The 22794-nt window shown below is 38.9% G+C and overlaps 1 protein-coding gene across 7 annotated transcripts in view; it reads right to left on the reverse strand.

Annotated features, from left to right (window-relative positions):
* The window catches only part of LIN52 (lin-52 DREAM MuvB core complex component), a 120845-nt gene that overhangs the window by 72692 nt on the left and 25359 nt on the right, over positions 1-22794 (reverse strand). The window contains exon 6 of one of the 7 annotated variants that reach the window (XM_019921244.3): positions 1963-20627. The exons of the other annotated variants lie outside the window; for them this stretch is intronic. Coding sequence (XP_019776803.1) covers positions 20617-20627 — 11 coding nt within the window. The 3' untranslated portion in view covers positions 1963-20616. Of the gene's footprint in view, positions 1-1962; positions 20628-22794 lie in introns of those variants that run through there. 7 annotated transcript variants of the gene reach the window in all.

Here is a 22794-nt window from a genome sequence, read left to right on the forward strand (position 1 = left end):
GGCAAACAAGAAGCCAGAGTACTTAAGAATAAAAAACTTAACTCCTAAATCATGTTAAAATTTTTGGTTGCCATCCTGCATTAAAAGCATATTTAATTATTCTTCATTTCCTGACATATGTTCATATAACTTAAAGTGGAGAGATACAGAAAAGGAAAATCTGTGATCCAACATAGAGGCACTCTCTCACCTTCCCATCAACTCAAAAACCTGCACTTTCATCTACTCTCTTTCCTCTTGTTACAATCCAGTAGTTCTCTTCAATCTAAGGCCAATACACCTCTGCTCTAAACCCTAACCCTTCAAGCCCTCTCAGGAACCTTACACTTTATCCCTTTTCACCACTCTTCCATCTTTGCCACCAGAATTTAAACAAACATAAGTCTACTGTCCTAAAGCAAACAAGAAACTTTGATTTCACTTCTCCCTCTCGCTATCACCCTTTCTCCCTCTCAACAGCCAAACTCCTATTTCCATGTCCTACCTTTCACTCATTCCTCAGTCTTCCATGCATTCAACTGTCCATACAATGGAGAATTCACATCCAAAGACAAACCCCCATGTCAAAAATCAAACTCATTAAAGACCTAAATGTAAGACATGACACCATAAAACTCTTAGAAAAGATCATAGGTGAAACATTCTTTGACATAAATTGTAGCAATATTTTCTTAGATTACTCTCCCAGGGCAAAAGAAATAAAAGCAAAAATAAACAAATGGGACCTAATCAAACTTAAAAACTTTTGCACAGTAAAGGAAACTATCAACAAAATGAAAAGACAACCTATGAAAGGGGAGAAAATATTTGCAAAAGACGCAACCGACAAGGGCTTAATTTCCAAAATATACAAAGAGCTCATACAACTCATTAGCAAAGAAACAAACAACCCAATAAAAAAATGGGCAGACCTAAATAGACATTTATCCAAGAAGACATACAGATGCTCAACAGCGCTAATTATTAGATAAATGCAAATCGAAACTACAATGAAGGGCGGAGTCAAATTGGCATTCTAGGAGGACACGTAATTCTTGTCTCCTCACAATTAGGGCACCTACCAGGCACTGGTGGGGGACCACGGACACCTAAGGGGACGGGAGGAACCCCCAGCAATCGGGTAGGACGTGGCGTGTGGGAGAAGTGAAGGGGGAGAAGAGGTAGAGGTAGGGCGGGGCTGGCACCCCTGAGGGGTGGCTGGGGGAGGGGAAGGGATCCCAGGCCCAAAGGGGGAAACTGGGGAACCACTGGGAGGGCAGAGGATCCAAAGGGAGCATGGCCAGCTTTCCCCTGCCCACTTGGACCCCCAGAAACCTGTTGAGATGCCGAGCCTGATCTTCTGCCCACCTAGGCCCCCTCCAGCCATGCGGGTCCTGAGGGAGTGGGAGGGAGGGAAGGGGGAGCAAAAGTAAAGGCCAGACCTCTGGGACTGGCACCCCTGAGGGGTGTCTGGGGGAGGGAAGGAGTTCCTACACCCAGCAGGACACACCCACAGATAGGGGTCCAGCAGCAACGGGGGAGACCCTGGGAGAGATGGTGGGGGAGGTGCACGAAGGAACAGAAGGGAACAGGGCCAGTGCTTTCCCTGTCCACTTAGGCACTGGGAAGCCTGTTGGGCTCCAGGACCTAATCCTCTGCCCTCAGAGCCTCCCTCCTGCCATTCAGAGCCCAAGCCCCACCCCTACACCCCCACCCAGTGCCCCACCTCTACACTCGGAGACCCCCTCCATCGAGCTGGGCCTAAACCCCACCCACACACGCTCACTCAGGGCCCTACCTCCAAACTCCGGAACTCCACTCTCCAGAGGCCCTCCTTACCACATGCTGCCTCTCCCCTTCTGCCAGGTCCTAAGCAGAGGCCCCTACCCACAATTGAACGTCAGCTTGCCTAGGCCCCGCCCCACACTCAAACATCACCCCCCCACCCACCTATGTCCCATCCCACCCTAAACCCGACCCCTGCCTAAGTTTCACCCCCCCAACTAAACTCCACCCCCAAGGCTTTTTTTTCTTTTCTTTTTTCCTCTTTTAGATTAGAGTTCTGTTTTACCTTGTTGATTCATTGTTGTTGATTTTTTAATTTGTCCTAATAAATCTTTTATTTTCCTAATTTTATTTTACTCTTTATACTTTGTTAGTGATCTCTCCTTTTGGCTTGTTTCCTCCCCTCCCCTTTTTTGTTTCTTTTTTCTGTTGTGGTTTTAATTTACCTTGTTGCAGTTGTTTCAATTATAGTTTTATTTTTCCTAGTATATTGTACTGCTTCTTTCTTTCTTTCTTCCTTCCTTCCTTCCTCCCTCCCTCCCTTCCTTTCTTTCTTTTTCTTTGTTGTTTTTTTTTTTTACCATGCCATGAAGCTTGCGGGATCTTGGTTCCCAGGGCACAGGTTGGGCCTGAGCTCCAGTGGTGGGAGCTCCGAGTCCAAACCGCTGGACTAACAGAGAACCTCAGAACCCAGGGAGTATCAATCGGAGTAAGGCCTCCTGGAGTTCCTCATCTCAGCACCAAGACCCAGCTCTATCCAACAACCTGCAAACTCCAGTGCAGGATGTCTCAGGCCAACCAACCAGTAAGACAGGAATACAGCACCACACATCAAATAAAAAAAGAAACAGAAATGACAACAAAATATGTTACAGACAAAGGAGCAAGGTAAAAACCTACAAGACCAAATAAATGAAGACAAAATAGGCAACCTACCTGAAAAAGAATTCACAGTAATGATAGTAAAGATGATCCAAAATCTTGGCAACAGAATGGAGAAAATACAAGAAACATTTAACAAGGATTTAGAAGAACTAAAGAGCAAACAAACAGTGATGAACAACACAATTACTGAAATTAAAAATATTCTGGGGGCTTCCCTGGTGGTGCAGTGGTTGAGCGTCCGTCTGCCAATGCAGGGGACACAGGTTCGTGCCCCGGTCTGGGAAGATCCCACATGCCGCGGAGCGGCTGGGCCCGTGAGCCATGGCCGCTGAGCCTGCGCGTCCGGAGCCTGTGCTCCGCAACGGGAGAGGCCACGACAGTGAGAGGCCCGCGTACCTCAAAAAAAAAAAAAAAAAATATTCTGGAAGGAATAAGAGAATAACTGAGGCAGAAGAACGGATAAGTGAGCTGGAAGGTAAAATGGTGGAAATAACTGCCAGGGAGCAGCATAAAGAAAAAAGAATGAAAAGAATTGAGGACAGTCTCAGAGACCTCTGGGACAGCATTAAACGCACGAACATTCACATTATAGGGGTCCTAGAAGAAGAAGAGAAAAAGAAAGGGTCTGAGAAAATATCTGAAGAGATTATAGTCAAAAATTTCCCTAACATGGGAAGGGAAATAGTCAATCAAGTCCAGGAAGCACACAGAGTACCATACAGGATAAACCGAAAGAGAAACATGCTGAGAGACATATTAATCAACATATCAAAAATTAAATACAAAGAAAAACTATTAAAAGCAGCAAGGGAAAAGCAACACATAACATACAAGGAAATCCCCATAAGGTTAACAGCTGATTTTTCAGCAGAAACTCTGCAAGCCAGAAGGGAGTGGCAGGACATATTGAAAGTGATGAAAGGGAAAAACCTACAACCAAGATTACTCTACCCAGCAAGGATCCCATTCAGATTCGATGAAGAAATTGAAACCTTTACAGATAAGCAAAAGTTAAGAGAATTCAGCACCACCAAACCAGCTTTACAACAAATGCTAAAGGAACTTCTCTAGGAAGGAAACACAGAGAAGGAAAAGACCTACAAAAACAAACCCAGGGCTTCCCTGGTGGCACAGTGGTTGAGAGTCCGCCTGCTGATGCAGCGGACACGGGTTCATGCCCCGGTCCAGGAAAATCCCACATGCCGCGGAGTGGCTGGGCCCGTGAGCCATGGTCGCTGAGCCTGCGCTCTGCAATGGGAGAGACCACAACAGTGAGAGGCCCGTGTACCGCCAAAAAAAAACAACAAAAAAAACCAAAACCCAAAACAACTAAGAAAATGGTAATAGGAACATAAATATCGATAATTACCTTAAAGGTAAATGGATTAAATGCTCCAACCAAAAGACATAGACTGGCTGAATGAATACAAAAACAAGACAAGTACATATGCTGTCTACAAGAGACCCACTTCAGACCTAGGGACACATACAGACTGAAAGTGAGGGTATGGAAAAAGATATTCCATGCAAATGGAAATCAAAAGAAAGCTGGAGTAGCAATTCTCGTATCAGACAAAATAGACTTTAAAATAAAGACTATTACAAGAGACAAAGAAGGACACTACACAATGATCAAGGGATCAATCCAAGAAGAAGATATAACAATTATAAATATTTAGGCATAAAACACAGAAGTACCTTAATACATAAGGCAAATGCTAACAGCCATAAAAGGGGAAATCGACAGTAACACAATAATAGTAGGGGACTTTTAACACCCCACTTGCACCAATGGACAGATCATCCAAAATGAAAATAAATAAGAAAACACAAGCTTTAAATGACACATTAAAAAACATGGATTTAATTGATATTTATAGGACGGTCCATCCAAAAACAACAGAATACACTATCTTCTCAAGCACTCATAGAACATTCTCCAGGATAGACCATATCTTGGGTCACAAATCAAGCCTTGGTAATTTAAGAAAACTCTTCCAACCACAACGCTATGAGACTAGATATCAATTACAGGAAAAAAACCTGTAAAAACTACAAAGACATGGAGGTTAAACAATACACTACTAAATAACCAAGAGATCACTGAAGAAATCAAAGAGGAAATCAGAAAATACCTAGAGACAAATGACAATGAAAACAAGACGATCCAAAACCTATGGGATGCAGCAAAAGCAGTTCAAAGAGGGAAGCTTATAGCAATACAATCCTACCTCAAGAAGCAAGAAAAATCTCAAATAAACAACCTAACATTACATCTAAAGCAATTAGAGAAAGAACAACAAAAAAAACACAAAAGTTAGCAGAAGTAAAGAAATCATAAAGATCAGATCAGAAATAAATGAAATAGAAATGAAGGAAACAATAGCAAAGATCAATAAAACTAAAAGCTGGTTCTCTGAGAAGATAAAGAAAATTGATAAATCATTACCCAGACTCACCAAGAAAACGAGGGACAACACTCAAATCAACAGAAATATAAATGAAAAAGGAGAAGTCACAACCGACATTGCAGAAATACAAAGGATCATGAGAGATTACTACAAGGAACTATATGCCAATAAAATGGACAACCTGGAAGAAATGGACAAATTCTTAGAAAAGCAAAACCTTCCGAGATTGAACCAGGAAGAAATAGAAAATATAAACAGACCAATCACAAGCACTGAAATTGAAACTGTGATTAAAAATCTTCCAACAAACAAAAGCCCAGGACCAGATGGCTTCACAGGCGAATTCTATCAAGCATTTAGAGAAGCGCTAACACCTATCCTTCTCAACCTCTTCCAAAATAGAGCAGAGGGAGTAACACTCCCAAACTCATTTTAAGAGGCCACCATCACCCTGATACCAAAACCAGACAAAGATGTCACAAAAAAAGAAAACTACAGGCCAATATCTCTGATGAACATAGATGCAAAAATTCTCAACAAAATACTAGCAAACAGAATCCAACAGCACATCAAAAGGATCATACACCATGATCAAGTGGGATTTATCCCAAGGATGCAAGGATTCTTCAATATACGCAAATCAACCAATGTGATACACCATACTAACAAATTGAAGAATAAAAACTATATGATCATCTCAATAGATGCAGAAAAAGCTTTTGACAAAATTCAACACCCATTTATGATAAAAACTCTCCAGAAAGTGGGTACAGAGGGAACCTACCTCAACATAATAAAGGTTATATATGACAAACCCACAGCAAATATCATACTCAATGGTGAAAAACTGAAAGCATTTCCTCTAAGATCAGGAATAAGACAAGGTTGTCCACTCTCACCACTATCATTCAACATAGTTTTGGAAGTCCTAGCCACAGCAATCAGAGAAGAAAGAGAAATAAAAGGAATACAAATTGGAAAAGAAGAAGCAAAACTATCACTGTTTGCAGATGACGTGATACTATACATAGAGACTCCTAAAGATGCCACCAGAAAACTACTAGAGCTAATCAATGAATTTGGTAAAGTTGCAGGTTACAAAATTAATGCACAGAAATCTCTTGCATTCCTATACACTAATGATGAAAAATCTGAAAGAGAAATTAAGGAAACACTCCTATTTACCATTGCAACAAAAAGAATAAAATACCTAGGAATAAACCTACCTAGGGAGACAAAAGACCTGTATGCAGAAAACTATAAGACACTGATGAAAGAAATTAAAGATGACACGAATAGATGGAGAGATATACCATGTTCTTGGATTGGAAGAATCAATATTGTGAAAATGACTATACTACCCAAAGCAATCTACAGATTCAATGCAATCCCTATCAAATTACCAATGGCATTTTTTACAGAACTAGAACAAAAAAATCTTAAAATTTGTATGGAGACACAAAATACCCTGAATAGCCAAAGCAGTCTTGAGGGAAAGAAACAGAGCTGAAGGAATCAGACTCCCTGACTTCAGACTATACTACAAAGCTACAGTAATCAAGACATCATGGTACTGGCACAAAAACAGAAACATAGATCAATGGAACAAGATAGAAAGCCCAGAGATAAACCCATGCACCTATGGTCAACTAATGTATGACAAAGGAGGCAAGGATATGCAATGGAGAAAGACAGTCTCTTCAATAAGTGGTGCTGGGATAACTGGACAGCTCCATGTAAAAGAATGAAATTAGAACACTCCTTAACACCATACACAAAAATAAACTCAAAATGGATTAGAGACCTAAATGTAAGACTGGACACTATAAAAGTCTTAGAGGAAAACAGAGGAAGAACACTCTGACATAAATCACAGCAAGATCTTTTTTGATCCACCTCCTAGAGTAATGGAAATAAAAACAAAAATAAACAAATAGAACCTAATAGAACTTAAAAGCTTTTGCACAGCAAAGGAAACCACAAACAAGACGAAAAGACAACCCGCAGAATGGGAGAAAATATTTGCAAATGAATCAACGGACAAAAGGTTAATCTCCAAAATATATAAACAGCTCATGCAGCTAAATATTAAAAAAACAAACAAGCCAATCCAAAAATGGGCAGAAGACCTAAACAGACATTTCTCCAAAGAAGATATACAGATGGCCAAGAAGCACATGAAAAGCTGCTCAACATCACTAATTATTAGAGAAATACAAATCAGAACTACACCTCACACCAGTTAGAATGGACATCATCAGAAAATCTACAAACAACAAATGCTGGAGAGGGTGTGGAGAAAAGGGAACCCTCTTGCACTGCTAGTGGGAATGTAAATTGATACAGCCACTATGGAGAACAGTATGGTAATTCTAAAAATAGAATTACCATATGATCCAGCAATCCCACTACTGGGCATATACCCAGAGACAACCATAATTCAAAAAGACACATGCACCCCAATGTTCATTGCAACACTACTTACAATTGCCAGGTCATGGAAGCAACCTAAGTGTCCATTGACAGATGAATGGATAAAGAAGATGTGGCACATGTATACAATGGAATATTACTCAGCCATAAAAAGGAACGAAATTGGGTCATTTGTAGAGACGTGGATGGATCTAGACACGGGGGAAAGCGGCGGGGGTGGGGGGGTAGGGGTGGGGGTGTGATGAATTGGGTGATTGGGATTGACACGTATACACTGATGTGTATAAAATGGATGACTAATAAGAACCTGCTGTATAAAAAATGAATAAATTTAAAAACAAAACAAACAATAAGGGAAAAAAAAAGAAAAGAGTCATGTACCACAATGTTCATTACAGCACTATTTACAATAGCCAGGACATGGAAGCAGCCTAAGTGTCCATCGACAGATGAATGGATAAAGAAGATGTGGCACATATATACAATGGAATATTACTCAGCCATAAAAAGGAACGAAATTGGGTCATTTGTAGAGACATGGATGGATCTAGACACGGGGGAAAGTGGCGGGGGTGGGGGGGTAGGGGTGGGGGTGTGATGAATTGGGTGATTGGGATTGACATGTATACACTGATGTGTATAAAATGGATGACTAATAAGAACCTGCTGTATAAAAAATGAATAAATTTAAAAACAAAACAAACAATAAGGGAAAAAAAAAGAAAAGAGTCATGTACCACAATGTTCATTACAGCACTATTTACAATAGCCAGGACATGGAAGCAGCCTAAGTGTCCATCGACAGATGAATGGATAAAGAAGATGTGGCACATATATACAATGGAATATTACTCAGCCATAAAAGGAAACGAAATTGAGTTATTTGTAGTGAGGTGTATGGACCTAGAGTCTGTCATAGAGGTTGAAGTAAGTCAGAAAGAGAAAAACAAATACCATAGGCTAACACATATATATGGAATCTAAAAAAAAAAAAAAAGGGTTCTCATGAACCTAGGGGCAGGACAGGAATAAAGACACAGACGTAGAGAATGGACTTGAGGAAATGGTGAGGGGAAAGGGTAATCGGGGATGAAGTGAGAGGGTAGCATTAACAAATATACACTACCAAATGTAAAATAGATAGGTAGTGGGAAGCAGCTGCATGGCACAGGGAGATCAGCTCAGTGCTTTGAGACCACCTAGAGGGATGGGACAAGGAGGGTGGGAGGGAGACACAAGAGGAAGGGGATATGGGGATATACATATGCATATAGGTGATTCACTTTGTTATACAGCAAAAACTGACACAACACTGTAAAGCAATTATACTCCAATAAAGATGTTAGGGCTTCCCTGGTGGCGCAGTGGTTGAGAGTCCGCCTGCCGATGCAGGCGACACGGGTTCGTGCCCTAGTCTGGGAAGATCCCACATACTGCGGAATGGCTGGGCCCGTGAGCCATGGCCGCTGAGCCTGCATGTCCGGAGCCTGTGCTCCGCAATGGGAGAGCCACAACAGTGAGAGGCCCGCGTACCGCAAAAAAAAAAATGTTAAAAAAAAAAAAAGAATAAGTAGAAACTGTAAAAAAAAAAAAAAAAAACTACAATGAAGTATCACCTCACACCAGTCAGAATGGCTATCATCAAAAAGTCTACAGATAATAAATGCTGGAGAGAGTGTAGAGAAAAGGGAACCCTTGTACACTGTTGATCGGAATGTAAACTGGTACAGCCACTACGGAAAACAGTATGGAGGTTCCTTAAAAAACTAAAAATAGAGCTACCATATGATCCAGCAATCCCATTCCTGGGTATATATCCAGAAAAACAAAAACTAATTCAAAAAGATATATGCACCCTAATGTTCATAGCATCACTATTTACAATAGTCAAGACATGGAAGCAACACCAGCGCCCATAATATATATATATGTGTGTGTGTGTGTGTGTGTGTATATATATATATATATATATATATAGGAATTTTAATCCACCATAAAGAATGAAATATTGTCATTTGCAGCGAACACAGATGGACCTAGAGAGTATTATGCCTAGTGAAATAAGTCAGACAGAGAAAGGCAAATACTGTATGACATCACTTATAAGTGGAATCTAAAAAATAATGCAAATGAATGTATATACAAAACAGAAACAGACTCACAAACATAGAAAACAAACTTATGCTTACCAAAGGGGAGGGGGGGAGGGGGAAATTTAGGAGTATGGGATTAACAGATACAAACTACTATACATAAAATAGATAAGCAACAAGGATTTACTGTATAGCACACAAAATTAGACCAGTATCCTATAATAACCTATAATGAAATAAAATCTGCAATAAAACTCAAAAAACAAAGCCTGAATCACTATCCTGTATACGTGAAACACAATATTGTAAATCAACTATACTTCAATTGAAAGAAAAAAAAACTTGTCTTCCCTTACAAATCTGTTCCTCCACTACTGTTCTTTCTAAAAAAGCTTTAGCGACAGACTGCAGACTTTTTGTCTCTTTCTCAGAAAAGCCTTTCTTCTCTGGTCACCGCCTACAGATCAGAAAAGGTCTCAGATATCTGCTGTTACGGAATCTTGTACTTCTCCTGCACAGCACTCATCACAACCCTCACTATAGATTATTTGTGTAACTGTTTGATGTGTGTCTTCCATGTGATCGCCTTGCTTCCCAATGCATCCCTCAACTTTTAGCACAGTGATTGTTGGCTCATTTTAGTTAATTTAAATGTTTGTTGAATAAATCCTTGAGGGGAGAGGGAAAAAAATTAAATCAATCAATCGATTGATTGATGGATCGATCCTTAGTGAGGTATATTTCATATATGATGAACTGTACATATTTGAAGTGTCCAGCCTGGTAAGTTTTAACAAATGTTTCCACCACTACTGAGGCAAACCCTTCTGACCCATGAGAATTTTCCAGTCTGGCTGGTGGGAATAAACCCTGTGGTGCCAGCCACGGTTCCCTGTAATCCTTTCAGATGGTTCTCTCTTCAGCCTCAAGTAGTTTCCTCACAAGATTGCACTGATCAGTACTCAGCTGATTACTTTAGGAGGACCCTCTGCAGATCTCCAGGGTTCTCTCTGTGCAGCCCTCTCCCCTCCGGTACTCTGTCCTGACCTCTAGCTGCCTTGGTCTCTCCAGATGCTTAGCTCTGTTCCTTCAACTCAGGGAGCCTGCTGGTCTCTGCCTGGGTTCCCCCTCCCTGCACTGCAGCCTGGAAACGCTCTCAAAGCAGTAAGCTGAGACAATCACAGCGCTCATCTCATTTACTTCCTAATTCTCAGGGATCACTATCTTTTGTTGCCTGATGTCCAGTGTCCTAAAAACCACTGTTCGTATATTTTGTAATGAACAAAAACTGTTTCAGGTGGGAAGGTGAATCTAGTCTCTGATATTTCATCTGAACCAAAAGTCCTTCCACTGTTGTCTGCATGCCTCTGACCTACATGCCCAGGGGAGAAATCTTGGAGTCATCCTTTTTTAAAAAAAAAAATTTATTTATTTGCCTGCATTGGGTCTTCGTTGCTGTGCGCAGGCTTCCCATTGTGGTGGCTTCTCTTGCTGTGGAGCATGGGCTCTAGGTGTGCGCACTTCAGTAGTTGCAGCACGCGGGCTCAGCAGTTGTTGTGCACAGGCTTAGTTGCTCCATGGCACGTAGGATCTTCCCGGGCCAGGGATCGAACCCATGTCCCCTTCATTGGCAGGCGGATTCTTAACCACTGTGCCACCAGGGAAGCCCCTGGAGTCATCCTTGACACCTTCCTCCCCCTCCTCTCATCTTCCACAGCCAATGAATCAAGACTTATTCTTAGTCTTAAATCACTCTCAAATTCAAGGACTTCTCTCCCTGTCCACTATCAGTACCCTAGTTCTAGGCACCACAGTCTTGGCTATTGCAATGACCTCCTACTTAGTCTGTAGTTCTTCTCATGCCCCCCTCCAAACCATTCTCCACATGGCCAAAACCTGAATATTGCTTGCCCATGCCCTTAACTGACTTGCTGGTGCTCTTAGAATAATGTCCAACATCCTTAACACAACTGAGAAGTTTTACATGATCAGTCTATTTCAGCAGTCACTGTCTGAGTTCCAGTCACATTTGCCTTCTTTCAGTTCTTCAAAGGCACCATGCTCCTTCCCACTACCATATTTCGATACTTCCTCTAGAAAGCTCATCTCCCTTCCCTTCACTCAGTTAATTTCTACTCATTCTTCATACCTAAATATCTTTTTTCTCAGGAGAACTATTCCTGCCCCACGTTGTACTTAGAAAAACTTAGTGGCAAATAATTATTTGTGTAATGCCTTATCTACTAGAATGTTAGCTCTATGACAGCAGGAACCATCTCTGTCTTATGTACTGTCAAGTCCTTGGTGCCTAGAACAGTACTGTGAAGATACACAACAAATATTTGCTGTATGAAAGTCAGATAATAGAAAATATATATATTGGTCTCTGCCCCTGGTTCCTGGCACAAAGCTCCTAAAATGCTTACAATTTCCTAAGAGTGTTAGAAGCATCTTTTATTTTAATATTTGGTCTTTGACTCAATTCCTGACACTAAGTTCCTAAACCCCTTGGAATCTCCTGGGTGACGGCAGTATCTTTTGTTCTAATGAGGTGACTCTTGGTGTACTCCAGGATGGGGGCTGGTCAGCAGACAGACCAAGCTATGATTAGAATCTTGGGATTCTCAACCCCAACCTCCATTCTCCAGAGAGGAGAGAGGCTGGAAATGGAGTTAATAATGTCTCATGACTATATGATTGAAGCCTCCATAAGAAAGCTTCCAGGTTGGTGAACATGTAGAGTTGCTGGGAGAGTGACACGTCTGGAGAGGGCACGAAAGCTCCATGCCCCACGCCACATACCTGGATGTTCATCTGTATCCTTTATCATATCCTTTTATAATAAACTGGTAAACAGTAAGTAAGCTGTTTTCCTGAGTTCTGGGAGCTGCTCTAGCAAATTAATCAAACCTGAGGAGGGGATTGTGGGAACATCCGATTTACAACCAAAGCACAGGTGGACTTATAGTTGGCATCTGATGGGGGGGGGCACAGGGGAGTCCGGAGGGACCCAGCCCTCAATCTGTGGAATCTGATATGATCTCCAGGTAGATAGTGTCAGAATTGAGTTAAACTGTAGAACAACTAGCTGATGTCACAGAATTGCTTAGTTGAGGAACAAAAAACTCCCACACATCCAGTGTCATGTTGTGAGTGTGCTAGAGATGTGAGAGTAAAGGAGACACATGGGAGGAGTAACAGGGGGCCTTTCCTATACAAGAATTAAATACTATACCTTAAAATATAGAATTTTAATGCTGTAAGGATCTGAGAGGTCTTTAGTCCAACAACTTCATTTTTCAACTGAGGAAGCTGATGCCCAACATCACACAGCTAAATTCCTGATAAAGGTGCACTAGGCAATAGTAAAATCTAAAATTTATCAATAGCTTACTAGGTGTCACATACCATACTATGCATTTTTGTTTACTGAGGTGAATTCAAATTTTTAAAAGTGATTTTAAAGTGTACAATTCAATGGCATTTGGTATATTCACAATATTGTGCAACCACCACCTGTATCAAGTTACAAAACATTTTCATCACTCCCCCCCGCACCCGCAAAATACTCCTATATCCATTAAGCAGTCACTCCCCATTTTCCACTCTCTTTTGTCCCTGGCAACCACCAATCTGCTTTCTGTCTCTACGAATTTACATACCCATGATGTTTCATACAAATGGAATAATATGTGATCTTCTGTGTCTGGCTTCCATTATTTAGTATAATGTTTTTGAGATTCACCCACGTTGTAGCGTGTATCAGTACTACATTTTTATGGTTAAGTAATATTCTACTGTATGTATATACCATATTTTGTTTATCCATTCATCTGTTAATGGACATTTGAGTTTCTTTCCATCTTTTGGCTATCATGAATAGTACTGAATGAACATTTGTGTACAAGTATCTGTTTGAGTACTTGTCTTCAATTCTTTTGGGCATATACCTAGTAGTGGAATTGCTGGGTCATATGGTAATTCTCTGTTTAAGCTTTCAAGGAACCGCCAAACTTTCACAGTGGCCACACCATTTTACATTCCCACCAGCTATATATGAGAGTTCCAATTTCACCATATCCTTGCAAATACTTGTTATTTTCTATTATTATTATTATCATCATTACTATTACCATCTTAGTCGGTGTGAAGTGGTATCCCATTGTGGTTTTGATTTACATTTCCCTTATGACTAATGAAAGATGTTTAGCATCTTTTTATGTGCTTATCGGCCATTTGTATTTCTTCTTTGGAGAAATGTCCACTCAAGTCCTTTGCCCATTTTAAAACTGGGTTGTCTGTCTTTTTGTTGTTGAGTTATAAGAGTTCTTTATATATTCTAGGTACTAGACCCTTATCAGATATATGATTTGCAAAAGTATTCTTTCAATACTGTATTATATATTTGAAAGCTGCTAAGAGAGCAGATCTTTAAAGTTCTCACCACTAGAAAAAATTTGTAACAATGTGTGATGACAGACTTACTGTAGTGATCATTATACTGTAACATGAAACTGTTATATGTCAATTATATCTCAATTTTTAAAAAGTTTTCTCCAATTCAATGGTTGCCTTTTCACTTTCTTGATGTTCTTTGATGAACAAAAGTTTTAAACTTTAATGAAATCCAATTTATCTATTTTTTCTTCTGTTGCTTGTGTTTTTGGTGTCATATGTAAGAATTCATGGCTACATCCAAGGTCATGAAGATTCATACTAGGCATTTTATAATCATTGTCCAATTTAATCCTCTCAAGAACCCAATAAGTATTATTATTACCTTCATTTTACAGACAAGGAAAATGAGGCTCAGAGAGAGGAAACTTGTCAAGTTAGTATGTAGAAGAATAGGTCTGTTTCCAGTGACCAGGATCTTACAATTTCCAAGTCAGTTTTTCTTTGCACACTCACAACATGGCAGCTTGTTTCCCCAAAAAGGGCATGATGGGGGACAAAACAGAAGTCATGGTCTTTTTGTAACGAAATCTCAGACGTAGCATTCCATTACTTTTGCTATCACTGATCCAGCCCACACTCAAGAGGAAAAGATCAAACAAAGGCATAAATAGAGGCTGCCTACCACACCAGGGTTCTGTTTTTTTTTTTTAAAGGTCAAGTCTTTTATTTATTTATTTATTTTTGGCTGCGTTGGGTCTTCGTTGCAGTGCGCGGGCTTCTCATTGTGGTGGCTTCTCTTGTTGTGGAGCACAGGCTCTAGGCGTGCGGGCTTCAGTAGTTGTGGCACGTGGGCTCCAGCAGTTGTGGCACATGGGCTCAGTAGTTGTGGCACACGGGTTTAGTTGCTCTGCGGCATGTGGGATCTTTCCGGACCAGGGCTCGAACCCGTGTCCCCTGCATTGGCAGGCGGATTCTTAACCACTGTGCCACCAGGGAAGACCCTAGGGTTCTGTTTTAATGTTACACATCTTCCCTGGCTGATCTCCTTCCCACCTGTGGCTTTAACTAGAACCTACAAACTGATGATGTCCAAAACTCTACTTCCTGTGCTCCAGATTCATACATTCAACTATCTCCTGGGTATATCCACCTAGATAGCCTACACTTACACTTACAGCTGAATTCCCCAATCTTTCTTCTCAAAGGTGCTCTTCTTCCTATATTTACTCAAGCCAGAAACTTGAGTCACTCTTGATTCCTCATTCTTACTGCCCAGAACTCCCTGACCCCAGTATATCCAATCAGTCACTAAGCCTTTCCATTCTACCACTCAGACTTCTAGAACCCATCCCTATTCTCCATTTTCACTGAGAAGTTAAAAGAAATCTAACTTGTCTCCCTGATACCATTTTTCTGTATTACCAATCCATCTTCTACCATGTTGGCAAAGTGAGCCTTTTAAGAAAGTAAATATGATTACATGCCTACTATGCTTAAAACTTCTCATATGCTGCCCATAATGATAACAACAGTTAATTTTTTTTTTTTTTTTGCGATATGTGGGCCTCTCACTGTTGTGGCCTCTCCCGTCGCGGAGCACAGGCTCCGACGCGCAGGCTCAGTGGCCATGGCCCACAGGCCCAGCCGCTCCGCGGCATGTGGGATCTTCCCGGACTGGGGCACGAACCCGCGTCCCCCTCATCGGCAGGCGGACTCCCAACCACTGCGCCACCAGGGAAGCCCAACAGTTAATATTTATAAGCACCTATTAAGTGCCAATATTATGCTAAGGTTTTATAAATAATATTGTGTTAAATCATCAAAACAATACTCTAAGGTAACAGATCTCAAAGTGAATGGTCAGGAAACCCCTGGGGACCCTGGGATCACTAAGCCCCTTTGAGAGGGTCCCTGAGCTCAAAACTATACATATGATACTAAGATGCCTTTTTCACATATTCTCTCACAAGTGAACAGTGACGTTTTCTAGGGACTACCTAACAAAAGATAATCATAACATATTGAAAGAAGCAGCAGATATGAAAATCCAACTTTTTATCAATCCAAACATTACGGACATTTGAAAAATGTAAAAACTGCCACTCTTCTCAATATTTTTTGTTTGGAAAATAGTTATTCTTCATAAAAATATTTATGCTAACATGTAATGGGTTTATTCCTATTTTTAAATTAATTAGGGACTTCCCCAGTGGTGCAGTGGTTAAGAATCCTCCTGCCAATGCAGGGGACATGGGTTCAATCCCTGGTCTGGGAAGATCCCATATGCTGCGGAGCAACTAGGCCCGTGTGCCACAACTACTGAGCCTGTGCTCTAGAGCCCACGAGCCACAACTACTGTGCCCATGCGCCACAACTATTGAAGCTCACACACCCTAGAGGCCACGGACCGCAACTACTGAGCCCACGTGCACCATAACTACTGAAGCCCACGCACTCTAGGGCCCCCGTGCCGCAACTACTGAGCCCACGTGCTACAACTACTGAAGCCTGCACGCCTAGAGCCCGTGCTCCGCAACAAGAGAAGCCACCACAATGAGAAGCCCGCACACCACAACGACGAGTAGCACCTGCTCGCCACAATTACAGAAAGACCGCGCGCAGCAATAAAGACCCAATGCAGCCAAAAATAAATAAAAAATAAAAAAGTAAATTAATATTTAAAATTTTTCTGTTTTAATTTCTGAAACAGTAAATATACATATAACCCACATAAACAAGAACTCTTTGGGGTCACCATTAATTTTTAAGAGTGTAAAGAAGTCCTGACACCAAAAAGTTTAATAATTACTGTTCTAAGGTTTTCATCTCCATTTCACAAATGAAGAAACTAGGGCTTAGAAAATTAAGTTACTTGCCTAAGTGGTAGATTGAGATTCATAATAAAGCTGTATGACTCCAGAACCCAAGCTCTTAATCACTATTTTGTCCTTTCCTATTAGCTATTTATCACCTGGTTCCTACTTACTTATCTTCAGGTAATTGTTCTTCCCCTTAGGTTATATTCAGGTCATCTCTTCTCTCCACTAGCCTTAGTTTCCTCAAACAGAGGTGTTTCTTAGGCTATAGTTTGAAAATGCAATTCCTATAAGTTAGTATACTATAATAAGATAGTATACTCTTCCAAAGCTTTCTTTAAACTGGACAGACTTAAGCTTTGCAACCTACCAATTATAGGTAAGATATAATTCCTTGGTTCTGGCCTCTTAAGAGGTTCTCTTCTCTGGCGGTCCAGTGGTTAGAACTCAGTGCTTTCACTGCCCAGGCCTGGGTTTAATCCCTGGTTGGGGAACTAAGATCCTGCAAGCTGGCAAGCTGCGCAATGAGCCAAAAAAAAAGAGTTTCTTCTTAAAAACAATCTCCCAAAATGTGCAACAATTATACTAATCTTCCAGTGGACATGTTCTGGATCCATGAAATAGGGACTTAAAGTCATTGCTCACATGTTTTACATTAGTTACAATATACTCATTTATACAAAGGGTCTATGAACTTTAAAAGAAAAATTATGCTGAACAGTAAGCCACTAAAAACTGTGTACAGTGCTAAAGCTGATTCTCTAAACCTTCACAACAAAGATGTCCAAACAAGCTCTTTTTCCTCAGGCTCTTTTTCCTTTTCTTTCTAGTTGACTGGGGAATTGGACACAGGTTCATTTTCACAAGATGTATCTCCAATCCCCTGAAGTTGTTGCCTTTTTTTTTTTTAATGTTTAAAACTATTCCTCAAAAGAAACCTATCTAGTGGGCTCAACTGTTTCTAAAATAATCCACTGCACAGGGTGGATTTCCCACTCCAGGTCAAACTGTTAGGTCTATAAGCGCAGCACTTAACTAAGTCATTAATAATCCAACTGAAATCAATGGCTCCAGTGTAATTTCCTGTGGTTTCCCCATCCCACCCAAACAAATTTTCTCTGTTCTAACAATTCTCCATTACTTAGATCTGCTGTTTCCATTTTATATTACCAATTCACTCTATATTTCTTATACCACTAGCCATAATGGTTTCCAAATACATACAAAAAGATCTGCCTTCTGTTTTTACAATCAAGTGAAGCAAGTTTTAATTACTAATGTTTTAATTACTAATTAACTAAAATCTTCCTCATTCTTTCTTTTCCTATGCTAAAATCATTATATGCATCAACTGTGTTGTTAGTTCATTATGCAAGTTCTTTTCTCATGTAGTGCCCAAGTCAGTGAACAGAGAAGACAGTTAAGATGCTTTGGTTTTTCAAGGAAAGTGGTTTTCCAAGGATTTGCAAATGACAAATGGTAACACATATAAAAATGCATCACTCAACAAGATTGTCAGGAAACTTACACATCAAATCAGGAAACCAGTGAGCTGAGGAAAACATACCTTCACTTCCTCTATTTGAATTTTTTCATTCAATAGCAATAATGATATTCTGATATTCCCAAGGGGGAGAAGAAGTGAGAGAAGAAAAGAACTAGCCAGCCCAAGTTACACTAGTAATTTACTATTTATTTCTAAAATACTACAGCTTTGACATTATCACAACCTAAATTAAAATGACAGGGGTGGCATTAACAAAAAAGGAAAATATTGCCAAACTAAAATTCAAAATTTCTGTTTAAATTAGAGAAATCTGAATATGGATTGCATATCAGATAATCATATTGTATTATGTTAAATTTCTTCAGTGTGTTAACTGTATTGTAGATGTGTAGGAGAATGTCCTTGTCCTTAAGAAATAATGCTAAAGTATTTATGAAGTGTCATGGTGTCTGCAGCTAGTTCTCAAACAGCTCAAGAATAAAACAATAAAATTTAAAATTAAATATATATAGATAAAGCCAATGTGACAAATGTTAACAACTGATAAACAAGTAGAGGGTACACAAGTAGTTATTGTACTATTCTTGAAACTTTTTAAAGAGATTTAAAACTTGACAAAACATAAATTTAAGAGAAAAAACAATCTTTGGTTCATTAAAATACACCATTAAGAAGGTGAAAAGGTAAGCCACAGAGTGGGGTAAGATATTTGCAATTTACATAACTGACAAAGGATGCATATCAGAGACATATAAAGAACACTTGCAAATCAATTAAATTGACAATCCAGTTTTTAAAGAAGGGCAAGAGATACCAATAAGCACTTCACAAAAGAGGTTATCCAAATGTTTAGTAAACATGAAAAAGCAATCTCATCAGTCACTAGGGAAATGAAAATTAAAACTACATTGAGATACCATTCTATCTATTTTAATAGCTAGATATTAATAGACTGAGAATGTATCTGTTGGTAACAACATAGAACAAATGAAATTGCCTGTGGGCTTGTAAATTGGTATAACCACTTTGGAAAACTGTTTGGAACTATCTACTAAAGCTAGATAGTTATACACACACACATCCACAACCTAGCAATTCTGCTCCTAGTTATATACACAACAAAAATGCGTGTACCATAAAAAGACATATACCAAGAATGCTCATAGTATTTACTTGTAATAGGCAAAAGCTGGAAATAGTCCAAATGTCCATTATTAGAATGAAAAAATTAATCACATTGTATTCTTACAATGATACACCACACAGCAATGAAAATAAGCAAATGACTGTTAAAGACAATGACATGGATGAATGTCATAATCAAAATGTTGAGCAAAAGAAGCCAGAAACAAAAGAGTATACAGTTTGTGATGCCATTTATATAAAGCTCAAAAACAAGCAAAACTCTTTTATGATATTATAAGTCACAATAGTGCTTGCCTTTGGGCAAAGGGCAGGTAATGACTGAGAGGGGTATGAAGGAGGTATTATATATAGGAAAGGTTCTATTTCTTGATCTCTTCTGGGTGTGGTTATATGGGAGTGTTTTTATGAAAATTCATTGAGCTGTACCTTATAATTTGTGTACTTTTCTCTATGTATATTATAATTCCATTTGAAAACTTTATTAAAGAACAAAAAGATGATGGAACAGTGGAATATTTTTATATCCTGAATCTGAAGTCTTATTTTAGTTCTTTTCTCTTTGTATTCTGTATCCAAAACTTCACCCTGTCAAATTCAACTATCCTCTCAAAGGATTCTTCACTATTACCCAACCAATTTTAAATGTATTCTCCTATACTAGAGTCAATCAAATGTAACAGTTCTTCCTTTAAAAATATCATTCATTTTTACATTATATTTCTCAAATCTTTTTCAGTTACACCAAACATTGGCAGCTTTTGCCAAGCTTTTAATTTAGACTTACTGGTTAGAGATACTTCCCTTCTAGATACAAAAAGTCAATATTTTTCTAGATTTCCTACAGCAAAGTGCTCTGTCATCACCTATAAATTCTCATGCAATATCCTCACCCTCCCAGATCATATTTCTGACACAAAACAGTATTACGAACTACGAAAAAAAAGAAAAGAAACTGATATTACATTTAAAACAAAAAAACACTCTTCATTTTGTTGAAATCTCTAGATGTCAAAGACTAAATGAATAAACAAACCAAAAAAAATCAGAAAATGTCAGTTTACTTCCTCAGGAGCAGAAACAGTCATTCTTACACCCAAAGCCTGGAAAGAAACTCAACTCACATGCATACCTACTGCAATTATTTCGTTCTCCTCTCCTCTTCGTCATAACAAAGCTATATATTCCAAGCCAAAAGGAAAAAAAATTATTAGGTCCATTTTACTTCTTGACCAAACAGCTGCAATTCCATTTAAGACTAACATACATTCTAAATGGTTCTTTGCGCCTACTGAGTAGTTAATACTAGAGTTCAGTTCTCCAGCTACAGGGAAGAATGGCTGGAAACATAAAGCTGGACAAAATCTTGGCCAAGGTTTGTTTATGAAAAGATGCCTCTTTTGCCAACTAAATCATCTCTTGCCCCTGACTTAACAGCTTACCATTCCTTTTGTTCCCAAACTTCTGGAAGGACATGCTAAGGATTGGAAATGCAGTATCATTAACTTTCACTTTGCTATTCATCACTTGCTTAAAATGATCAATTGTTGTTAATGGATCTAGTCATTTTTATTTAGAAACAGTCCATAAAAGAGTTTAAAATTTTAACTGTGCAGGATATTAGAAGATAGATCTTTCAAGTAACTATAATTTTGTTTCTAGAATGGGACATAATTTTTCTTTATTTTTTTAGATAGCTTTCCCCTATTCAGAATAGAATGTAACCATTGTTGATGATTTAGAAATTTCAGAAAAAATTTTTTTTCTAAATCACTCAAGATAGCCATTAAAACATACTGGTATCTTTCCTTCCAGTCATTTGTCTACACCCATGCTCTCAAAACAAAACAAAAAAGAGAAAAAAGAAAAGGAAGGAAAAAAACCTGCTGACTTGTGTTCTGCAGTTTTTCATTTGCATTTTCACTTGCAATTATCCTTACATATAATGAGCATTCTTCTGTCCTTAAATGCTCCTTATTGCTTTAACAAGATTTTTAATGGCTATACTGTCTTCTACTGTATAAATAAACTATAATTCACTTGGTTATTCAATGTTGACTTTAAATTCTTTCACTATGTACATCCCCTTACCTATTATACATTTTGTAGAACTACGCAGAATGCTACTTTGAAACCAACCCCGAACAAATTAATTTAAGCCCTGCCTGCTTACCTCCATCCTTCTCCTCCCCACCCCCAAATCAGAAGAGAATAAAACACCCCAAGCATTTTACGGTAAAATCCTCTTTGTGTGTAAAACCATTTCAGAGGCAATGTTGGGTTTATGAAATAACTTGACTAATGGATAAAAGATATGAATGCTTATAAGCCTTAAAGGTAATTTGAGGCTTTGTGTATCCTAATTTGTTAACCAAGGGAAAAATGAGAAATAATGGCATGTTTTTTTCCCCATTATCGTAATACATTTTTAAAAACAAAATACTTAAGACTAAGTTGACAATTTCTAATTATAAGGAATACCCCTAATCCCTTCAAAGTGGGATTTCTAGATTTTATACTGCATTACTACCTAAATAGGATGCCATGCTAATGACTATGGTGAGATGGTATGGTAATGCATAAAACAAAGAAAACAACTGGTACTTGAGAAATGCAGATTACAACACTGCCCATACGGTGCTTTTGAATCAAGTTTGCTGGCTTTATTTTTCAGGTTAAAATAATTTAAATTATATTTTCTTCAATTCCAGTCCTTGTTAACAGAGATGATCAAGAAACATGAAAAAAGTTCATTTTTACAAGTGAAGAAATGAACATAAAAACAAGATATTAATATTCTGCCTATCAAGTTGCCAATGACTTTAAAAAATTATAATACTTGGTGTTAGCAAGGAGGTAGGGGTAGGAAGGGCCTTTCTGGAAGACAATTTGGCAGTATACTTCCTTCTCAATTAGAGATCCCACAAATCTCCAACTACATGTAAAATTCAGTCTTCACTCATAGGAAGACTTAACCCTGGCGCTGATATAATCCAAATGTTGCTGTTAATTAATAGATGCGTCAACATGAAATATTTTGGGCCAATTACAGTTATTCAAATGTAAACTACTGAAATTTTTTTCTAGTTAACAAAGATTTGGATGTCTACCATATACAAAGGCCATAACAATTTCCTGAATAGCTATAGGTAGCTAACTGAATGAAAAAGAACTACTGTGGAAGAAAACTATGCGAACGTAATTTATTCAACTGAGAGGCTTAATGATCTGCCAAAGCTTATAGGAACCCCCAAAATCCATTTCTGAAGTTATGAATATCCTATTTCATACACTCATTTCCCTGAGAAAACAAATAACTATCTAAAACATTACATGTTACCTAG

Source organism: Tursiops truncatus, chromosome 2 (assembly GCF_011762595.2).
Source record: "Tursiops truncatus isolate mTurTru1 chromosome 2, mTurTru1.mat.Y, whole genome shotgun sequence".
Lineage (NCBI taxonomy): Eukaryota > Metazoa > Chordata > Mammalia > Artiodactyla > Delphinidae > Tursiops > Tursiops truncatus.